Here is a 22706-nt window from a genome sequence, read left to right on the forward strand (position 1 = left end):
AGACGATAGTGTCGCCACGTTTCAGCACACCAGCAAATGAAATGATTGGCATCACACACTACGTCTCTCATGTGAAAAAGACAAAGACAGATCAAACCTACACGATGAATATTCATGGCAGAAGCAGATTTATACCGGCACTGACCGAAAGTAATGTAACTTATGCACTCTTCGCGTGAGTGGATTTGTGATTCATTGGCACATCAGTCACCTATGAAGTCTTTCGGTGTCTTCATGACCCTCTTTTGGCAAATTTATGTTTCAGAGTTAAAATTCAGAAGTGGGCGTCCATCAAAAGTGCAGCTGGGTCCATTAAAACGAGTGTTTTGGTCAAGTGCAGATTTTTAAAATGATCAGTAAAACTGCTGGGAATAATGCTGCGCTCCATTCAGAGGCGGATGTGGGATATATTTGCTTTCTATGACTTCTGACCAAACAGCCGTGTTCTGTTGTCTCTTTCTTCGACTTTTCTAGTAATTTATGAAAACTTTATTTTTAATTATATTATTTATTTGAGTATTATAATCTTTTCCTTATTGTTCTAACTTTTTTATTTTATTTTCCAGACATGAAAATGTTTAAAATTCTTAGTACCATGAACCCTGTTAAAGTGAAGGTTTTGAATCAGTGAGATTTATTTTTTTTTTTAAAGAAATTAATACTTTTATTCAGCGAGAATGGATTAAATTAAAAAAACAGCACAGACGTTTCTAATAAAAAATATATAAAAGATTAACTTTCTTTTCATTAAAAAATCCTGAAAACGAATCTTTCCCATCAAAGGAATAAATCACATATTAAAATAAACAGTTATTTTAAATTGTAATTAAATTTCACAATATTACTGAAGAAATGCAACCTTGGCGAGACTTCATTCAAAACCATTAAAAATCAAAAATCGTTGGTGTGTATTCACATTTTTGACGAAATCAAACTTCTCAAAGATGGAAATCTGACAGAAATAAAGCTAGAAATGGAACGCAGCATTAGTCACGTAGGTTCGCTACACTTCCACTTAGTCTTACACTGGATGTGACCGTATACCATGTTCATCATGGTGAAATCTTGATGATTCACTGGCTTTGTTCCCTATCAGAGCAAAAAAAATAAATACGGTACATTTAATATTTCACTCAATAAATAAAACAAATCAGTCCTCCAACGTCAGATGCTCCTCACCCTTAAAGCTGTGTGACTTCATCACAAATGAACAGAAACCATTTCTTAGGACAAGTTTTTTTGTAGCGTTCAAACTGGAACCATATAAAGGCTATAAAACACTAACACAGAAACAAACGCTGGGCTTGAAGTGTTCGGGTCGTCCGATTACCGTCACTATTCCTGGCTTTGGCTTTGCACCGTGTCCATGTATGGGACGGCCAGCTCGGGTCTGCGATAAAGCTCGCTCAGGCCTTGGAACTTGGAGCCCCAGTGCTGCAGGGAGTCGTAGCTGAAGCCCTCCTCGGAGATGGCGGACCCCAGAGAGCTGAGGCTGCCCGCGCAGGAGCCCGTTCCCTCGATGGAGTACACGTGGTAGGTGTCCATGGGGAACGCCAGGCTGTCGTTGTCGGCCTCCCAGATGATGCGCGACACGTAGCTCTTGAAGTCCATGGCGCAGTGACCGCCGCAGCTGGCGTTGTGGTGGTAGGGAAGGGTGGCTCCGTTGGTGATGTTTCCACAGGGGTGGACCTCCTCCTGAGAGCCCTGGGACGACTTGATGAGGGGGGCGGTGGTGCAGGAAGAGGACTGGGACAAGCTGGAACACAGCGGCCTCTTCAGCTCGGTGATGTCATAGGCATTCTGTTGGGCACATAGGCGACAGTTTTAACAAAATTTTATTTGGCCAAAATCTAACACTCAATGGTTTGGGGGTGGTAAGACGTCATGTAAAAAAAGTTCAATCAAAAAATATAGTAAAACCAGTATTATTGTGAAATATTATTATCATTTCTAATAACCGTTTTCTATTTTAATATATTTTACACAGTAATTAATTCCTGTGATGGAAAAGCATCATAACTCTAGTCTTCAGTGTCACATGATCCTTCAGAAATCATTCTAATATGCTGATTTGCTACTCAAGAAATATTTCTCATTATAATCCATGTTGAAAATGTTTTTGGTGTTCAAAAGAATGTTCCAAAGAACAGCATTTATTTGAATAGAGCAAAGCAAAGAATGTTGATAAAGAAACATTTGCTAAGTTCGGAATGGCATGCTAATACATACACACTTACACACACACAGACATATATCACACACATATATATATATATATATATATATAGCAGTATAGTTCGATAGTTCATGAACACGTTCATATTTTGGGCGAATGTGAACTGATGAACGATACAGTGAACTCAGTTTAACTTCGTACAATAGGGTGTCAAATTTCTATATAGGGCGTTCCAGACGAAAACCCGGCTAAAACACACATAAATAGGCCTTGTATGTAGCGAAAAACACCCAATCTGGCAACACCAGCCACCAGTGTTGCACCGCGGCCGCCGTCGACAAAGCAGCGAGCGAGGAGGCGTCGTATGATCATTTAAACTGGTTTTATGACGAGGTCGGTGAGGATGGGAAACTTAGCCCATCGATAAAATAATTGTTTTCTGTGGATGTAAATGGGCTGTGGCAATAATAATAATAATAATAAAAAGTTCGCAACATATGGAAAAAAAGAACTATGAACTGAACTAGTTCATTTCAAAATGTGTGAACTGAACTTTGAACTAGTTCATGTAGAAAGTGAACTTTCCCAACACTGGCAGTTATATACTGTGTGTGAATTTTCTGTATAACAACATTTAACATCTCATTATTTAAATGGCCTGTCAGTTAAGACATTACAAAATAATGGTATTTTATTTCGCAGATGGAGCTGGATGCCACTCTCTAATTAAACCATTTTAAAGGATGCCATAGCTGTGTTGATGCTGATGGAGGTCATTCCCCTGACCCGAGTTTAACTGAAAGTAAATCAATACTTCCCCCCGGGCGGCTGGCCTGTGTTAATGGAATACCTGGTCCTGCTCTCCTCCTCCCTCCTCGTTGTAGTTGAGGATGTTCTCCCGGATGTCCTCCCAGCTCTCGTGCTCCGCTGGGATGTGGTACACACCTCGCTTGCGGAACTTATTCCGACTGCCCTTCTGATTCCATACGGTCACTGCCACGAGCACGGCTGCAGAGGGAAGAGAGAGAGAGATATTAAAACAAGAATGATGTATCAAGTTATTAAAAAATATTATTATATGTTAAATATAGATTATTTGATATTATTTAAAATATATAATAACAGATATAACAGAAAACAGTATTTAGTCTGTTTTATATTGTAATATTATTTCATAATATAACTGTTTTTCTGTACTTTTCATCGACACGTGAGCATAAGAGACGTCTTTCAAAAGCATAAAAAAAAAGTACCGAACCCAAACTTTGGAATGATAGTGTAATTTAATATGAAACATTTCAAATCAATAAATTATATTTAAATTATGTCATTCACAGGTTTAAATTAGATTTTGGTTGATTCAGAGGCAGAGCACGTTATCACATTCTGACGAAAGATTGTTTCCTTTGAAAAATGTGCATCTAATTAAAATCAATCTCAATAAGACTAAAAATGTGTTTTGAACTAAACAGGGTCAGTTTTGATTTGACGTTGACTTCTAAATGCAAAAGTGTGACTGCAGGCTTCAGCTCTCACCAGCTCATGCCATCTACCCAGTTCACGGAGGGAAAGACTCCTCTTTTTAATTAAATGCAGATCAATCTGAAAATCATTTTCTGCCAAATTTAAGCCCAACCAATCCCATCACATTTTTGTCTCAGTTGATTAGTGGTTTCTTCCTGCCTGCATACGGTAATGTTTTTAAAAAAAAAAGAAAAAAAAGATTTGTGTGTGTGTGCTTGTGATATGTCTGATGGGGTGTCAGAGCTGGCAGAGAGGCCTGGAGGGCACTGCCAGCCTGTCACGTCATTGTTGTACCTGTCTGAGGTGCACACACACACACACGCCTGGCCTGCCGACAGCATTCTTAATACGCTGACACAAACTGAGAGGGCTGCATCATAGTTCCACAATAATAACGGACACATCACCGCAACACGTTATGACAATATATGGGTGTGTGTGAGGATATCCTGATAGTTACCGAAAAAGACGAGCAGACACATGCTGATGGCTAGGATGGAGCTCGGACCGAGCGGGGCGAGACGAAGGGCTTTGATTTGGCCGATCTCACACCATTGGCCCCTGAAGCCCTCTGGACAGCGGCACTGGTAGCTCTTGGTGGAGTCAGCAAGGCAGGTGCCACCGTTACGACATGTGGTGGGGCCGCAGGGGGAGGGGGCGCAATGCAAAAGACCTGTGACCTCATCCACCACTGCAACCTGATTGGCTGGACACCTGGAGAGAGAGAGAGAGAGAGCAGACATTGAAATAAAGAAAGAGGAGTTTGAGTTTAAAGCACGTGAGAGAGAGAGTGATCACCTGCACTCGTGTTTCCTCCACAGGTCTGTGCAGAACAGTGGACTCAGGCAGGGTTTGGCACTGCAGGCGTCAGAGTGGCAGCCGGGCACGACCCCATGCCGCTCCAGTACAGTACTGAACTCTGTGCCCTGACCATCCAGTGGCAGAGAGTGACCGTTCAGCCGTACATCACGCATACAGCCTGCACAGAAGAAACAGGGTGTAACTACGCTACGGTTTATATTTGTTACTATTCTTTTGAACTATTTATATATAGGTGCAATTTTTTGTTTTTACTAGGAAATATAATGATTCTCTTGGACTATATAATGACTGTAATTTTTAATTGGGATCATGATTGCCTTTAGATTGCAATTATGACTGCATGACTGAATTATCTCACTCATTACACAGTTACTGACCAAATAAATTGTAAATATTTATTAAAATATATTAGGGCTGTCAAACGATTAATCATGATTAATCGCATTCAAAATAAAAGTTTGTGTTTACATAATATATGTGGGTGCACTGTGTATAATTATTTAATTTATACATGTATATTTAAGAAAAAAATATTATTTATATATAAAATATTTAAATTTATATATAATATAAATTATATATAAATCTATATAGAGTATATACATGAAAATATTTTAAATATATACAAGCATGTGTGTGTATTTATATATATATACAAAATAATTATACACAGTGCACCCACATATATTATGTAAACACAAACTTTTATTTTGGATGCAATTAATCGTGATTAATTATTTGACAGCCCTAATTAAAATACTATATTAGATTTCTTTTATGAGTTTTAAGAGTAAACTAGGAGTAAGAACTTCAAAGAAGTATTTTATGCTCAACAAGGCTGCATTTATTTCAGCAAAATAAAGTAAAATAGCAATATGAGATATTTTTACCATTTAAAATAACAGTTGTATATAGTAATAAATTTAAAATATAATTTATTCCTGTAATAATAAATTAATCTAGTCTTCAGTGTCACATGATCATTTTAGTATGCTGATTTGGTGCTCATGAAACGTTTCTTATTATCAAAATTTTTTGAATAAAAAAAGAATCAAACAAATTTCTATTAAAAATAAATATTGTTTAACATTATACATTTATTTACTGTCTAATTTCTTAAAATCAGCATCTTACTGATCCAAAATATTTAGAATTTATATTGCACATTTTCAGATATTGAACTTTTTATTAAAAAAAAATATTTGACCACAGAATGCTGAGATTGACCAATCAGAATCAAGCATTCCAGCAAGTAGACGAGTTTAAAGCTTTAATTATAAAAAGCATGGATGATAAAAACATATGAAGAAGAAAACAAATTAATTCCCATCGGAGATAAACAAAGCAAAATAGAGAAATATATTGGTGTGAGTTACAGCAATGAGGAAGAAAGGGAAGAGAAACCCCACCCTGAAAGTCTCCCTGCGTGTCTGGAGTGGCGCTGTTTCCCAGAAACACACTGGAGGGGTGAACTATTATTTCCTTCTTCTGACCCAGGACCTCCGTGACCTCTCGTGAACCCCCGCCCTGCTCCAGTCGCAGGGTAAAGATGTTGTCATGGCGATGAAGGCTGACCAAGACCCACTGGCCGTGGTTCACACGCTGGCCTGTTAATTTGAGATGGTGAGTGCCGTCCCCAAGGTTAGCACGAACAGTGAGGTACCCATCTACTATCTGAGAGACAAAAAGATGACACAGTGTTACAGTTTTAATGCATATTCACTATATTCGGACACTTAAGGGATGCTTTAAAAGAATGTTAATGCATTAGATGTCATTGCATTGGTGTGTATCACTCACCTCCAGGATAATGAACTCATTGGTGTCCCGTGAAGCCATGCTGAGCAGACTGCCCGTGGAAGAGCGTGTTCTCAGCAGGAGGTGAGCTTGGGTCCTGCGTGGACTTCCTAACCCTCTCAGCTGGTACCTCAACACACTGTCCTTCTCAAATGACCACTCAGGAAGTGCTATAACACACACAAACCATAGTAGAAATCAGAAAGATATTTGATGTTTAATATGGAGCTAATTTTGGGATCAATTAATACTTTTATTCAACAAGGATTATTTAAAGTGACAGTGAAGACATTTATAATGTTACAAAATATTTCTTTTTCAAATAAATTCAGTTATTTTTCTACAAAAATACTAAGCAGCATAACTGTTTTCAACATTGATGATAATCATAAATGTTTGTTGCGAAGCAAATCAGAATATAAAAATTATTTCTGAAGGATCATGGGACACTGAAGACTGGTGTAATGATGCTGAAAATTCAGCTTTGACTTAATAAATTACATATTAACAGAAGAGTTATTTTAATAATGTTTCACAATATTACTGTTTTTACTGATTTTTTTGATCAATAAATGCAGCCTTGGTGACAAATGGTGAGCACAAGGGACGATAGTGTATGGACCAAGATTTTGGGCCAATGAAATGTCTTGCTGCACATTACTTTATATGAGTGTGGAATTTTTGTATAACAGTCACTGTTATCAAAAATAGCCCATGAAGTGATACATGTTGTGTGGGCTTGCCTTTGTCACACTTGTGCCCGCTGTATCCAGGATGGCAATCACAGCTGAAGGAGCCCCATTCCCCCAAGCATTTCCCATGAACCCCACAGGAGGGTCCTCCAGCAGTCAGACACACACCATCCGTTAGGGCACATCCTGGGGCACTGTTCTCGCTCTCTGCTGGACTGTTGAGGTCGTACACCTGACAGAAAACAGACACGCACAAACACAGAAAGGCCTGAGTCAGCACAATGCTGAACCCCATTGATCCGTATCGACTCGCTGTCAGAAAGTGGCTCAGGTGAACGTCTGTTCCGACCAAGCAAAAGATTGTGGATTGGAACCCCAAACACATTCGGGGCTGGATTTCAGCCATGAAAATAAAAAAAATGTTTAACACTTACATAATCCAAATATACTCATAAAGCTTCATTCACAAAACGTGAGTACAATGAATTTCTGTGCTAATTTACATACAGTAGTGCATATGTGACAAAAAGTGCTTTTTACTCATTATTTGCGGCAGAGTTCATATGGTTTGTTTTATGAATGAATGCCAACTGTCAATAATAGAGAGCATTCCGTAATCATTTTTAAAATAGAAGTATCTACACTGTTCTAATTTACAAATTATCCATTCAAATAGTATTGGCGCATACCAGATATACCAAAAATATTATGCTGAAAATAGAAAGCCAAACATGCAAAAACATTTTTTTTTAAATGTGTATTTCTGTTTTTGGGTAGTATTTATGAAAGAAAAGGAGTTTGTAATAATTCATTTTAAATTTTTTCACTTGGGGAAAAATGCAGATGAATTTGAGGATGACCCTTCCACAGTAGTTAAGCAGGCAACTTATTTTAAATATGAATGTATTTTAAGGTAATGATTTTAGCTAAATGCTTACAAAGGCATTTGCAAACACTGCATAACTATGTTCTTTCCCATTTCTAGTTAAAAACAACTTTTTTGCATAGTGCAAGTATGCAAACTAGGATGCAATCTTTTTGTTTTTGTTTTGTTAAGTTATATCTTGCTTCAGGCAAGACTCCCCCCAGAAAGCTAAGCTATATTTACTATACTATACTATACTATACTATACTATACTATACTATACTATACTATACTATACTATACTATACTATACTATACTATAAGCAAAGCGGCATCTAGAAAAATAATCACATTAATCACACTATTTTTACCTGACTGTCCACCACAAGGTTCCTCATACATCCCACAAATCCTTTGTAATTGGGGTGTAATTTACGGGGTGAGTGTGTCTCTTTAACCCCACCCAACTGAAGAGGCTGGTAGATGTCCAAAAACCTGAAGAGAAAAGAACATATGTGCATTTAGTTTACATCAAAACCAGGAACCATGATTTGGAAATTGACCAAAAACGCCATGGGATCGGTGTCTGAAGCACGTGTGAAAACCTGCATCTTGATTAGCTGACGTGAGATCAGATGATGTAGCGTAGCAATTCCAAAAAAGTGCACTTGCATTCCGGAATCCTTTAGATTCTAATTGTCCGAAGGAAGCCGGGAAGTATCCTTTAAAAAGGGAAGTATCGTTCCCCTTTTAAGGAAACTGGGTTACATACGTAACCTGAGACGTTTTATTTTCATGGGTTCTTTAATAAACTTGGCTTTTAACAAATTTAGCAATTATGAACCAGCATGCAAATGGTCAAAACTGATCTTTTCACCAGGGTTTTTCATCAAACTAATTGATATACTAAGATCAAATGTATTTATAGCAGCATGTTTTTACCTTTCACTGCCTGGTGTCTCTCCAGAGGCCTTGCACACCGACTGATCAGTCTCAGACATCTCTAATCCCAGGCCTTCCACCTCATTCACCATGGCACCAGAGCAGTAGTCCAGAATCATCTGTACAGTCTACACAAAAACATCCACACTCGAATGATTGTACTACAAGGCAAAGTGTTACACCACATCAGAGTGCAAGAGAGGTCACGTTTTATAATGGAGTAAGCTCACAGTCTGCTTAACCCAATGAGAACCTCAGATCTACGTGATGATCTGGACACTCTGACAGCTTCACATCTCAATGAAATTGAGGTGAGATTGAGAACATTACGAAGTAAAACAAAAACTCCTCGGGGAATGACAACTGCCCAGTGTCTCATTCTGGTCGTGTGCATTTTCAATCTATGCTTATACCTTGCCATCGCTGATAATGTCGAGGTGATGCCAGCGGCGGTCCATGACAGTTGCTGTCGCGGGCAGCTGCAGTGTCAGAGTCCCAGAGCCGTGATTCACACTCAGCGTAGGAACTCCATTTTTCAGCTCTATTGAATGTAACAGAATAATGGAGTTTCATTAGAAGACACAGAATATTGACATAAGCGCCATGTCTGTTTAAAAGTTTGGGGACGGTGTGATTTTTTTTTGTCTTGTGCTCACCAAGGCTGAATTTATTGAATTAAAAGGCAGTAAAATCAGCAATATTGTGAAATATTATTACAATTTGAAACAACTATTTTTAAAAGTCCATTATCTCTGTGACGGCAAAGCTACATTTTCAGCAGCCATTGCTTCATTTCCCCGTGATCCTTAAGAAATCATTCTAATGATGTCAAATACGTAATATTTTTGTGGAAACCTTGACACATTTATTTCAGAATTCACTGATGAAAAGAAAGGTCAAAATAGCATTTATTTGAAGTAGATATATAAATATTTTTTTACAATATAGAAATCTTTACTCTCACTTTTGATTCATTTAAGGCATCCTTGCTAAATATAAGACTATATAAAAGACAAAAAAAAAGTTAGACGAGCAGTGTAACTCGACCTAGGAGGGTGACACAAAATAAAACGTTGCACTTATTTAAGCATGTAAAATGGATAACTATATTGAATGGCGGAATACCACAGCAAGCGCTTGGGAGCACTTCGACTCGGCGTAGTAATATCATCATCACTCTAGTTATCCACTTTACACGCTTAGAAAAGGGCAACTTTTTATTTTGTGTCACCATTCTTGGTCGAGTTACACTACTCGGGAAAACGGGAGGGTGTTTGGTCGCTTCTCTGCTTGGCCCATATTGAAGTGCTTTCAACGTATCTCGCATGCCAGAGTGATTGAGTGCTCGCACTGAGACAACAGAGGTATGTAACTCGTCTTAGTTAAGGGAATAACATAGTTTAATATGAAAAAATGGTGGAGTATCCCTTTAACAACAAGTTTTCAAACTCATCACAGGGAAGCATATGACACCGGTACAGCAAATGCATGTGACATGAAAATCTAATGTGGTTTTATGCCCCCTCAGATTAGTTTTGACCCCCAGCAGTAAAAAATGCTTATTCGTAATCAATTTGTAGTTAGTTTGAAATTGCTGTCACTGCACTGGAGGGTTTTGGCCCCAGTTCAATAAAAACATGTACCAAACTGATGATGCAAGCTTATGCAAGGCCACGGGAGGGTCGTTTCCTGAAATCATACGACCAGTTGCATAATACAGTATTGGACAGGTACAGAATCTGAATATGTGACCTTCACGGGTGACCTCGTGTCAAGATCAATTCTGACCCAAACCCCACTCTCACCACAGCTGACCACACACATTTACAAACATCTATCATTATAATGTCTTACTTCAGAGTGTGCTTTTTGCCATTAATCGATTTTAGTCACATAGTTAATTGGTAGACGAAATTAATCTCATGCAGTGGTAACAAGAGAATCTTAAATCATAATGGTACTATGAAGGTTTTTCCATTATTCAGTTTAATGAAAACAACAGATTTCAAGTGATTTTTTTTTTCTTCATTTGGAAAATGATGCGTATGTTATTGTTAATGAATAGTAAAATAAACGATTTTAGTCGAGGAATTGAAATAAAGGTGAAATTAATTAATATATATATATATATATATATATATATATATATATATATATATATATATATATTAGATTAAAAAAAATTGGAGATATGTTGCTCTGGCAACTAAATGATATAAGTACCAAAATTACTTAAAACTGAAATAAAATAAATTAAAGCAATCCAAAAATGTAAAAAAACCCTCTTAAAATGCTAATAAAATAATGATAAATACTATATTAGTACATAAATAATACTTAAATTACATTCTAAAGTAACACCTGACAATGTAACACCAAGCACGTGATAATTTGCCTTACATACCCAGAGCAATAAAGTCCTCTTTTTCTCTGGGCTGAGGTGTTCCTATTGGGCCATTGTAGAACAGCAGGCCATTGGCTGCCTCTGTAATGAACTCTAGAGAGATGTGGCTCTGGAAGCAAGGCCTTATGGGAGGGAACCAAGCATAGCCATTCCCGAGGAAACTGTGTTTGGTTTGCTGACATTCTGGCCCATCAAACATAGGGGGACATTTACACCTGCAACAGAGCAGTAGACCAAATGTGAAACTGCCATGGGATTATATAATTAAACAATGTTTATCCTATTATATAGAAAAAAAAGCAGTAATTAACAAGACTTGAGTGCTAGAATGCAAGACTGTTTTACCTGTATCCTAGTTCACTATCCACACAGGTGCCTCCGTTCAGGCAAGGGTTTTGTGAGTACGAGGAGCAGTGCAGGTGAATGGCCTCTCGAGCGATGCAGCCACACTGAGCGCTCGCTTTGGCTGAGACAGACACCAAAGAGACGTTCCCATTGTTCAGTGTCTTAGGGGTGTCACTGAATGTCACCTTGCTAAAGCAGCCACCAGTCTGACCGCAGGCTGCATAGGCGCACTCGTCCACCCCCACCTGTAGAATGGACACACCCAGGACGGACTCCAACTGAAAGAGAAGGACAAGTCTTGAATTCAATAATTCCACAATTTAGAACTTTTAACTATATTTGGTAATTGATGTGTTTGTAAAATTATTATTTATGAGCTTTTATGGGAAAACACAAGAAAAAGTACACAACAATATAAGACGTGAGTTATCCACTTGTAAAAAAGGCTGACAAAGAGCAAAAATATTTAAGTTGAACCAATATTCATGCTTGGGATTAGTTAAGAAGACTTATTATATAAAGTCTGCAAAAATATATTTGAAAAAAGGGATAGTTTCAAATCCAGTCAACTTTTTGATGGCTAATGTTGTCTGGACTAATACACACAAATCTAGCCAATATTTGCTAAAAGTATAAGGCCAGCTATGCTATACAATATTTTAATGCGCAGAACATATTTGTTGTTTTGTTGTTAAAATGAACATTTATAAATATTGAATAAACATTAGATATAACATTTATCAAACTGTTGAGGTTTCGTTTCTGCAGCGGATGGATCCTATTACTATAACTAAATAAAGAAATGAACTTTTATCTTTTAATTCAATTTAATTATTTTTTAATTTTTTGTTCTTCCATTTGTACTTTTGTTTCTTTTTATTCATTTTAGTTGTTTGGAGAAAAAAAATTGGATAACTTTTTTTCATCTTTGTTGAAGAGATTTACAATAGGAATAATACAAGACATTATTAATTATTTTTGTATGTTTTTTTTTCTTTTGTGGTTGTGTGCTTGTTTGTAAGTATGAGTGTGTTTGTCCTGGAATGACGGGGGTCGGTCTCAAGGGCAGTCCATCACATTCCTCAGCAGCCGCTTTAAAAATGTCAGAGCAGCTTCCTGTGTAGTGCATCAACATCATCTCGGTGAGAGCATTAGCACCATGCTGGGGTGTGAAGAGCGCCACTCTACACCTGATTTATAGACTGGTGGATGCTGCACAGAGAGCAACATGATCTTTCTATCCCTCCCTCCCAGCATCCTTGCTCGCCTCCCAGTCCCAAAGCGACAGCCCACCATCTCATACCTTACATGGAAATGAAATATTCATTGCCCCATTGCAGTGTGTCTCTGAGTGCAGGTGTTACACGTGTGTCAATGTGAACGGCTTCATAGACTCCATGTCTATGCCTATGTGAAAAACACAGGAGACGTGGATTGGTGTGAAAGTGTGAGTTTTTGTGCGCTCGTCTTTGTCACCTTAGCTTTGTGCATGGAGACGTAGCCGTGGAGCTTCTCCGGCTTGTAGTATGGGGAGCCATGGGCGGCAAACCACACGCTGAGGTGATGCTGAGCTGGCTGGCTGCCACTAGCCAGGCTGAAGACATCAACATTCTCCATATCAGTCTGGAAGAGCTCGGACAAGAGGCGGCGGAAGCGAGTGTATCGGCTCTCCTCATTGGTTGATGCTCGGAAAAACTCATTTGCAGTCAAGTCTATGCATAACAAACACACGCATACAAAGAATTTACCAACAATGTAAAACCCAAATACATTTATTAACGTGGGTTTCATTTTGCATGAACATTTTCCACAATTTCTCTCACCCTGCCCCTTTAAGATTTCGAAGCAAAGGGCCTCTTTGCATGTGAAATGAGTAAGATCACTTACTCACGGGCTGCAGATTGCATTATTCTCATTCATCAATATCAGACTGCATCACATTGTGAGAGATCAACAAAATCTGCATTGAAATGTGATGCACAAACTTCTATGGTCAAATGCAAAGGTCTTAAAAAAACAGCCACTTTTTCTAATGGGATACAGGGATTCAAATGCATTTTACTGATGTATATTGATGAACATGCACTTTTTTCTGCTTAGTTTATTTTACAAGTTACTGTAGAACTTACAGTATGTTTACATAGTTTTATTTCAAGCAATCAAGGAAAATGCCATTTTTTTCATGTTAAGCATTACATTTATGCATGCATTTGTTTTAATAATTAATTAATTGATTAATAAATCAAAACAAAAGTGAGCTGGTCTACATTAAGATTTCAGTTTCCTTGAAAGGAAGTGTCACTCACTGGCCAGTCTGATGGACCCAGCATTCCTCAGCGCCTCCTCTTCCAGCTCCATCACCGTGACCTCGGCCGATGAGGTGACGTCGGGCCAGCTCTTATCTGCCACCCTCACCTGCAGGCTGTAGGATCCAGCTGCTGTGCCCTCCCGGATGCTCAGCTGACCGCTGTTCTGGTTCAGGCTGAACTGCCTGTGTGAGGAAAAGGACAAGAATTGATGCATGGCTGAAGATTCAACTAGTGTGTTGATCATTTTGATTTACGACCTTTTAAATATTTATGATAATTTTACATTTACTCATTTCGTAAAATTAAGATGTTTAGGAGCATTTCTGGTCTGTTCTTAACACAAAGCTATCTTTATGACTTGAAATATAGTGCACAGGACATATTAACCACTGTTATGATACTTTGGTGCATTTTTGTAATTTCGGAGCTAGACAGCATTTGTCCTCCTTCACTTTATCTTAAGGAAAAGAGCAGCATTTGGGTTTGGAACAACATGCGGGTGAGAAAACGGTGTCAGAATTTCCATTTTTGGGTGAACTATACCTTTAAGCCCTGACAAACCAGAGTAAAAGTAACTGTACAGTAACTGGAGATTCATTCCAAGGTTCATTCCTGGATCATCACACATGAGAGAGCAGCACCAATGCGGTAAGGTGACTCAAGCTGTATTATTAATGGCAGTGTGTATATCAGTGAAAGCACTTATGTCAACTCCTGTCTCAGTCTCCAGATGTGATGACCATGACAGGGACACTTCTGTGGCTCTGGTTAAAAGATTTCAGGAACAGCTGGGCAGCACCAATGTCTCTTTCTCTCTCTCTCTTAGTATGGGTACACCCTTTCTCTGTCTAGGTCACAGTTGTGTTATCCTGTGAATTTTTTTCTCTCAGTTTTTTAAGCATAAACCATCACTAAATTGGGTTAGATGAATGCTTAAAAATATAATTAGCACCAAATCAGCATATTAGAATGATTTCTGAAAGATCATGCAACACTGACGACTGGAATAATGATGCTGAAAATTCAGCTTTGCCATCACAGAAATAAATTACATTTTAAAATACATTAAAATAGAAAACATCTATTTTAAATGTTAATAATGTTTCACAATATTACTGTTTAACTGTATTTTGATACATGACCTTGATCAGTTTTTTAATGAACTTTCAAAAACAAGCACAACCCCAAATGGTGTTATATAATAAACAACTTAAAATTCAAGATTTATGTAGTGAAATCTTCTAAAAGCTTCTCAAATAAATGTATCTTGTTATGGTTTTTTTTTAAAACAAGACAAAAATACAGATTAAGAAAATGTTATGTCATGTTGCTGACATTATGAACAATTCAGTGTCAATTATAAAATCAATGCCTTTGTGACCGTATTTACTAACCCAAATTAGCATTTTCTTACAAAAACTTAATGCACAGAACAATTTGTTTCTGGTAAACATTGAGGATTTGTGGTGATTTTTGTGCTGTTTTAATTAAATAAATGGGAAATATATATTATGATGATTGCAGACCTGCAATTTCATTGTCTGCTGCTCACTGCTATCTCATGGAACCAGATTTCAAACAAATTTTACATTCATTGTTGCATTTGCATCTACAGGCTTGTGTGAGTGATGAGCTTGTCTTGTAGTGTGCACTGGGAGGACAAGGACACAAAATGAAAGTGACACATCTATTAAACAACACTGTTTATGGCTCTTAATATGCTGTTTGCAGTGAAGCACTGTTTGGTCTTGTAACTTCAGACATTGTGAAGCAAGGTCGCTAAACTCACATTAGTCACTGCTCAAATTAAATTCAATTATGTTCATTTAACAGGAACAGAGTTCCACCTCGATGGTAACCTTCAGCTCTGGTGCCAAATTAGGTACTTAACTGTCAAGTAAGCACATGAAAAACTGCTTGGATTGAAGCTACGCTCTCAGTGCCAAGAGATGTGTCACACTAGTAAGCATCAAACTGCTAACGTATTAATGTGTTAATTATCCAAATTAATGAGAGCAGATCCGCCACGACACACCGTCAGGCACAGCTCTGGATGGAACTTGAAGTAGACTGTGATTGAACTCAAGACTAAACTGATTGAGTTGGCATTGGTTGCTGGAGTGTTAGCATAATCGCTTTGCTTGAAGGTGCCATTGTTGGCATGAGCCACAGAGTCTGGTTTGGACAAGGACCATCATATAGATGCAGCTCATTAGAGAGAACCTCTAGCCAACGTAATCATTCTTATCAGTTACTAGGAGAGAATCTGTGTATCACTTCAGAGTGAATTTTGAAATTAAAAAGGCGAGTGACAGGCAAGATGTCAGCAAGCTAATATGTCGTGCTCTGCACGCTCTCATCCTTTATCTTCCCTCACTATTGTTCTTTTTTTCTTCTCCTGTAAGTGTCACTTGACACAGTAGAGTTTGAATCAAACTTCAATAGAAGATCAAAGCACCTGGGGGGTTTGCCTTCGAACTTGTAAACCTTCTCGCTCCAATCATCAAGGTCAGGGGATTGAACCTGTCCAAGTACCGTCGTGTGGAGTGTACCTGGGGAAAATACATAATGAGGTTAGAGACAAGCTACCTCCATCTAGGCTGCGTGATACCTGGGGCGATGTGCGCGTGTGTGGGTGGGTGGAGAAGACATATCTTTAAAGAGATAAGCAAAAAGCAGAGCATCTCATTGGCACATATGGACCCACTTAAACAGCACAGTGGGGGGGGGGATGCAATGCTATTAGCATGCAACATTGCCATTTCTCCAAAAGGCAAAACGAAATGCTGTAATCCTGTTAGTCATGAAATCAACATCCTTTTAAATGGCTTGTGTGTATGTGCCTCTTAAACCTGGGATTTAAGTAAATTGTTAGCATCATGCCATGTTTGAGCTACATGACAAATTCTTATTAGAAATGGATTTCCATCAGAGAAAAAAGAAAAATGCTAAAAATATATCAAGTAATACTACTTTTACCATGGAATATTTTGAAGTACCCTGGAGTACTATGTAAGTATCATGCTAAAATATATATCATGTATTTTGGACTTGACCATGGTTCTACCATGCTATTGTAATCTTGTACTACGGTACAACCATGGTACTTTGGGCATGTAGCATGGCAATAAAGCACATTTACAATGCAATACCATGGTATTTTCTTCAAGTACCATGAAGTAAATATAATGCTGAATGACTATGGTAACATGGCGACACTACCATGGTATTTTTGGACCATTTATCATGCAGTATTAGCATTGTAGGAACATACCCTGTAAGTTGTAAACTATGAACTCGCTGTGTCCAGGTGCATGGGGATGGTCATTTTTATCTCCGATTATGACGGTTAGTGTACTGGTGGAGCTCATTGGTGGAGAGCCACTGTCAATCATCAGGATGGGGAGAAGATACCGCTTCTGCTGTTCCCGGTCAAAGCTGCGGAGAGCGGTTATCATGGCACTGCCATTCCGCAGATCAGTCAAGTTGAAATTAGTAACATCAGAGGTCAACATCAAAAGACGAATGGAAAAAGGCCCTCCATTGGATGAAGAGTCTCTGTCAATAGCATGCAACAGAACAGATGAGTCATTCATGTGAACGACTTGTGGAGCAACAGTGTTCTCCCACACAACGGGCTGATATGGAGCCTCAAACTCTGGTCCGTTGTCATTGACATCCTGTACGGTCACTAACACAATGGCAGAGCCGGTCAGAGCAGGGCTGCCCATGTCTGTGGCCAGGATTATAAGCCTATGTTGGGACACCTTTTCCCTGTCTAGAGAGTCAGCAACTACAACCCAACCGCTCTTATCCACCAGGAATTGTTGAAAGGGATCGGATTCTGGGGCGATGCTGTATGTAAACCTCCCATTCTGGCCAGAGTCCAGATCCACGGCTGTCACCTGTGCCACGATGGTGCCCACTGGGACGTCTTCAAACATGGATCCTGCCTCGTAGAACTGTGGGAAGAAGACTGGAGCGTGGTCATTGGAGTCTTCCACCTGAATGATGCAGTAAGCCAGGCTAAAGAAGTCAGCATCCTCCACTTTGACTGTCAGGTTGAATGTGCGCTCATGTGGCTTCTCAAAGTCAATCTTCTTCTTCAGTCTCACAATGCCACGGCGGTTTACCTTGTCTGTCTCGATGAAATATTTACGATCTTCATCTCCACCAATGATGCTGAACGTCATGACTGAATTCTCACCTTCATCCCCATCGGTGGCAGCCACTACCACCACCTCGCTGTTGATGTCCAAGTTTTCTGGCATCGAGGCCATGTAGACCCTCTGGGTGAACACTGGAGGATGGTCATTGACGTCGGAAACTACGATGGTGGCTGTTCCTGTTCCTGAAAGTCCTCCTCCATCACGAGCTTCCACCACAACAAGATATCGATCCACCACTTCCCTGTCCAAAGAGCGCAGAACAGTGTAGATGGTGCCCGTGGCTGGGTTGATGGAGAAGAGGTTGAGATTGATTTCATTGCGCACATTCTGGACAATTCTATAGGTCAGGATAGCGTTCTTGCCAGCTTTTGGATCATCTAGGTCAGTGGCCCGCATCTCCATGATGGACGTGTCTGCTGGGGAGTTCTCAGGCACGTGCCCCAAAAAGCAGTTGTCCGTTGCACATAGGAAAACAGGTGCATTGTCATTGATATCCAGCACGTCGACTAGAACATCAGCAAACCCGGTAAGACCTGCCCCATTCTCATCGGTGGCAAGTACAAGGAATTGCCAGGCCGAGCGAACCTCACGATCTAAGCGGCGTTGCACGAAGATCCTACCATTCATCTCATCTATGGTGAATTCGCTACCAGCTCCCTGCCCGTGGAGAGAATAACGGACCGCACGCTGGTCTGCCTCTTGATCTGGATCTGTAGCTGAGACCTGCGAGAAGTGCAGATTGATGCATTTAAGAATTCAACACACTAGTCACACAACATATGAGGCAATTAAAAGTTAATAGTAACAGCAAAGGAATGCTGATAGTTCTCTCCGCCTCTTTTCCGGCATGTTTATGCAAAGTCTTTGAAGTCTATTTTTTACACTGACAGCACAGTAGACAGCAATATTGAGACACACTAGCAGAGAATGACAACCTTGGTGGGGTGTGTCAAAATATTAATTTCAAATAGGCCTTACCTTTGTCTTCCAAAGATTTAAACTACACGAGGACATTAATACCCATTACATATCATTTCAAAGAAACCCGTAATGAAACCGAAACCAATTTGTTTCATATCTCTGCAAAAGACTGATTTCTGTCTCTACAACATTGGCATTTTCTTGCAACTACATGCGTCTTTGAGTGTTTTAACCCCTCACCTCTAGTACAAGGACAGGAAGATCTGTAAGTTCCTCCATGACACTGCCGTGGTACTCAGTCTGAGTGAAAAGGGGTGCCTCATCATTCTGGTTGATGACATTAATGACAACCATTGTCTGGTTTTCCCATTTTCCGTCCGACGCGACCAGCCGTAACTCGTAGCGCTGCACCTGCTCATAGTCTAGCCGCTGGGCAATGAAGATTGTGCCAACCTCTGGCTCCACATCGAACGTGCCCATGGTGTTCCCGGAGGTAATCTGGTACCGTAGTTTGGCATTGGCACCTGTTTGGGGGCGTTTGGGAAAGCGTTAGCATTCTAGGAAGTGTTAAGCTTGGCAGAGCTGGATAAAAAGAGAATGTCAGCATTAATCTGTGCTCATTTGACGAGGATTACATAAAGGACAAGAAAGCTCTAATGCACACAGGCATGATATGATTGTGCTTAAATACTGAAATCATGCATACACATACAAAATGTCACAGACACACTGTTTTGTACATATTTTTTACATAACATACAGACAATCATGTCATTAAACAAATCTCATTAGAGAATAATATAATTCTTGTTTTGAAACTCACCAAATTCACACAAATTACACTTCATCTTTAAACGGCCCCTAAACTAACAGCTATTTTTTTTACTTACTTAAACTGGACAATGACTTTCTTATAGACCATTTCACAACATGTAAACAACACTGGTCCAGAAACACTTCCTGTTTCAGTTTGTAACTCTTTTCTTTATTTCACATGCAAAGAAAACATCTTAAAGATGTTTGTTTAACTTTTTGATTAAGTTTTAAATGTTCTGTCGGTTGTATTTTATCCCAGCTTTTATGTAGTGTTAAAAAACTGAAACAGGAAGTGCTTCTGGACCAGTGTTGTTTACATCTTGTGAAATGGTCTATAGAGCTGCTGTACAGCCAAAACAATCTTTGCGGCATTAATTTCACAAAATTATCACTGTAAGGATTTAACAATGTAGATCAGTGGTTAAAATGTATCTCGAATTGATTGATTTAAACAATCACCACAGTCTAGATTGACTAGAAGACTGAATAACGTTTGTCATGTGCTCTATGAAAATCAAAAAAATAATATTGTAATTGTAATTAAAATAATACAAACATTATACCCTTCCTTTTATATGTGTTTGAAAATGAATCTTATTTAAAACAATCCCCAGAGTTTATCTTTCCTACTTTCGGCTGCTCCCCAGCTTGACCCCAACAGGCTTTGTCCACTCATGGTACACTGAGGGGGAAAAAGCTCTAGTTTCGCGCCAGCTCTGTTTACCAGTCCGGATCAGATACTATGAGACAAACGCCATCTGGCCGTGATGTGTGAGGATTTGATTAGAACATGTCCTGCTCATCCTGGCTACGGCCATCACGGATGTGAAGTATGATGTGCTGTGACGCTTGCTGAGGGGAGCTCAAGTGATTTCGCCAAAAGCTAGCTTCCTTAATGAGGGGGCCAACCAGGTTAAACCAAACTACTATGACTATCTATAGGATGGTCACTGGCGATGAAAGACAGCTGAAAGTCTAGGAGACCTTGTGCTCATTCAGCTGTTGAAGAAAGTTGTGCGTGTTTTACATATTCCATCATCGAAATCAGTCTGGAGTTTAATGAACAGCTCAAAGAGGGCACAGCTAATCAGCTTTAGGAAACACTTAACAGGACCATAAAATTCCTCCTCTCCTGCAAATCAGCTCCTAATTATTCCTATTCCCCATTTTCATCCCCAGCGTAATAAGAAATATTGCATTTTAATGGCGATCTCATTCATTGTGCCTTCCAAAGCAGGAAGGGGACAGAGGGACATCAAGCTTCGATTTGCATTTCCCTTCATGACAGTCGTGAGATATTAGCTTACGCCCTGCTCAGGACTGTCCATCCAGCCATGGCAGCTCATGTCACCCTTCTCACCTCCACAGCAGAGTAGGAGTCTGATCATTAATGAGCTATCAGACACCTGCACGTCTCCATCCCGCTGCCTGTCTCCTTCACTCCAGCCTGCCTGTTGACACGGCTCCACGCCACGCGTAATTTGTCATGCATATGTAACGGGTGAAGCCGTGTCGCCCGTGAGAGACGTTGCGCTCCCGCCTGTTTGTTTATTTGACAGATGAGCCGAAGTCGCCATGCCCTGATGGAAATCAGAGCGAGATCAGGTGGAAGAATCGTGCCACCGAGATGTGTGAAGGTGACAGCCTGGAATATTCTACAGGCGGAGGATGAGAAATGAGGGGGTGGGCAGACAGGCAGGCTGCCACGCTACATTGGACGGATAGGTGATTTGTCCAAGCCTGTCGCGCTCAGATTAACAGGAGCAACTCTATGACTGTCGGCGGAAACAAGCGATGGACCGAATGTTCCAACAGGAGTAATAAAATCAACGGTCGCTCACTAAACCGGAATATGCAAATTTGACTGACCACTGAGAGTTTGCTAGACTAATTCATAGCTGCTCATGCATTTAGGTGATGTTTTCATGCAGTGCTGAGATTGTCTGGAGGATATGCAGCTCTCTAAAGACATAAATAAAACATTTGTTAAACAGCCAAGTTTCATTTCAGAGGTCAAACAATGCATAGCATTAAGGTAAAGTACGCTGTCAGCAATGCTCGTACACATGCTAATTTTGGCATCTTACATTACAGGAACAACAAAAAAAAAAAGCAACAAAAAAATACAGACCATTTTCTGTAAAATGGTTTAATGGTGATAGTTACATCATTGCAAAGTCTGTGTGCTACTGAAATAAACATGAACTCCCTGCAGTTTCAGATTGCCCTTGAGGGGTTTAGCATACTTTGGTAACAATACTAAAGGAGGCTGCTGTGCGGGAGGGTTAGGACAACAAAACTGCGTGTTGTTCCTTCCTCTGCCTCTCTGTGTTAACTTAAAGAGATAGTTTGTCAAAATATTAGAAAATACTTGCAGTATTTACTCATCTTCATGTTGAGGGTTATTATAGTTAACTAAAACTGAAACCATTAAAAAAAAAATTGTGGCTTGAAAAAAAAAAGTTAAAACATTTAAAAAAAAATCTAGCTAGTTGCCAAGGAAACATTTATTCATTTTCATTTAGTAAATGAAAAAAATATTTATTTTAATATATCAAGTGAAAAAAATTCACTTGATTAATTAAAATAACTAAAACTGAAATAAAAATTATAAAAAATATATAGAGCTTAAAAAAACAAATGAAAAAAATATGCAACAAAAGTACAAAAAAAAAAATCCAACTAAAATTAAAAAGAAAAATACTAAAATAAAAATAAAGAATTAAAAACTATTATAGAATCTAAAATAACAGTCATAATATCAATTTAAATTGAGAAAATAGCTTTCTTTTTTCACTTTTCATCACACAAACACGTCAACTTTAGAAGTTATGGAGTAAAGTGGACCAGTATTATGGCACTATCATCTTCTGTGTAACACACAATAAAAAAGAAAGTCATACAAATGAGGGTGATTAAATAAT

General features: G+C 39.0%; 1 protein-coding gene across 1 annotated transcript in view; it reads right to left on the reverse strand.

Moving 5' to 3' along the window:
- The window catches only part of LOC120462290 (neural-cadherin), a 111682-nt gene that overhangs the window by 581 nt on the left and 88395 nt on the right, over window positions 1-22706 (reverse strand). The window contains exons 17-33 of the mRNA XM_039650877.2: window positions 19207-19490; window positions 17151-18768; window positions 16335-16428; window positions 13874-14058; window positions 13044-13279; window positions 11568-11845; window positions 11223-11437; window positions 9232-9359; window positions 8819-8946; window positions 8248-8371; window positions 7063-7243; window positions 6323-6489; window positions 5932-6196; window positions 4499-4679; window positions 4161-4414; window positions 3027-3184; window positions 1-1800 (exon numbers count right to left, since the gene is read on the reverse strand). The exon at window positions 1-1800 is cut by the window's left edge and continues 581 nt beyond it. Coding sequence (XP_039506811.2) covers window positions 1336-1800; window positions 3027-3184; window positions 4161-4414; window positions 4499-4679; window positions 5932-6196; window positions 6323-6489; window positions 7063-7243; window positions 8248-8371; window positions 8819-8946; window positions 9232-9359; window positions 11223-11437; window positions 11568-11845; window positions 13044-13279; window positions 13874-14058; window positions 16335-16428; window positions 17151-18768; window positions 19207-19490 — 4961 coding nt within the window. The 3' untranslated portion in view covers window positions 1-1335. The remainder of the gene's footprint in view (window positions 1801-3026; window positions 3185-4160; window positions 4415-4498; window positions 4680-5931; window positions 6197-6322; window positions 6490-7062; window positions 7244-8247; window positions 8372-8818; window positions 8947-9231; window positions 9360-11222; window positions 11438-11567; window positions 11846-13043; window positions 13280-13873; window positions 14059-16334; window positions 16429-17150; window positions 18769-19206; window positions 19491-22706) is intronic.

This window comes from Pimephales promelas, chromosome 12, assembly GCF_988280905.1.
Source record: "Pimephales promelas chromosome 12, fPimPro1.hap1.1, whole genome shotgun sequence".
Taxonomy (NCBI): Eukaryota; Metazoa; Chordata; class Actinopteri; order Cypriniformes; family Leuciscidae; genus Pimephales; species Pimephales promelas.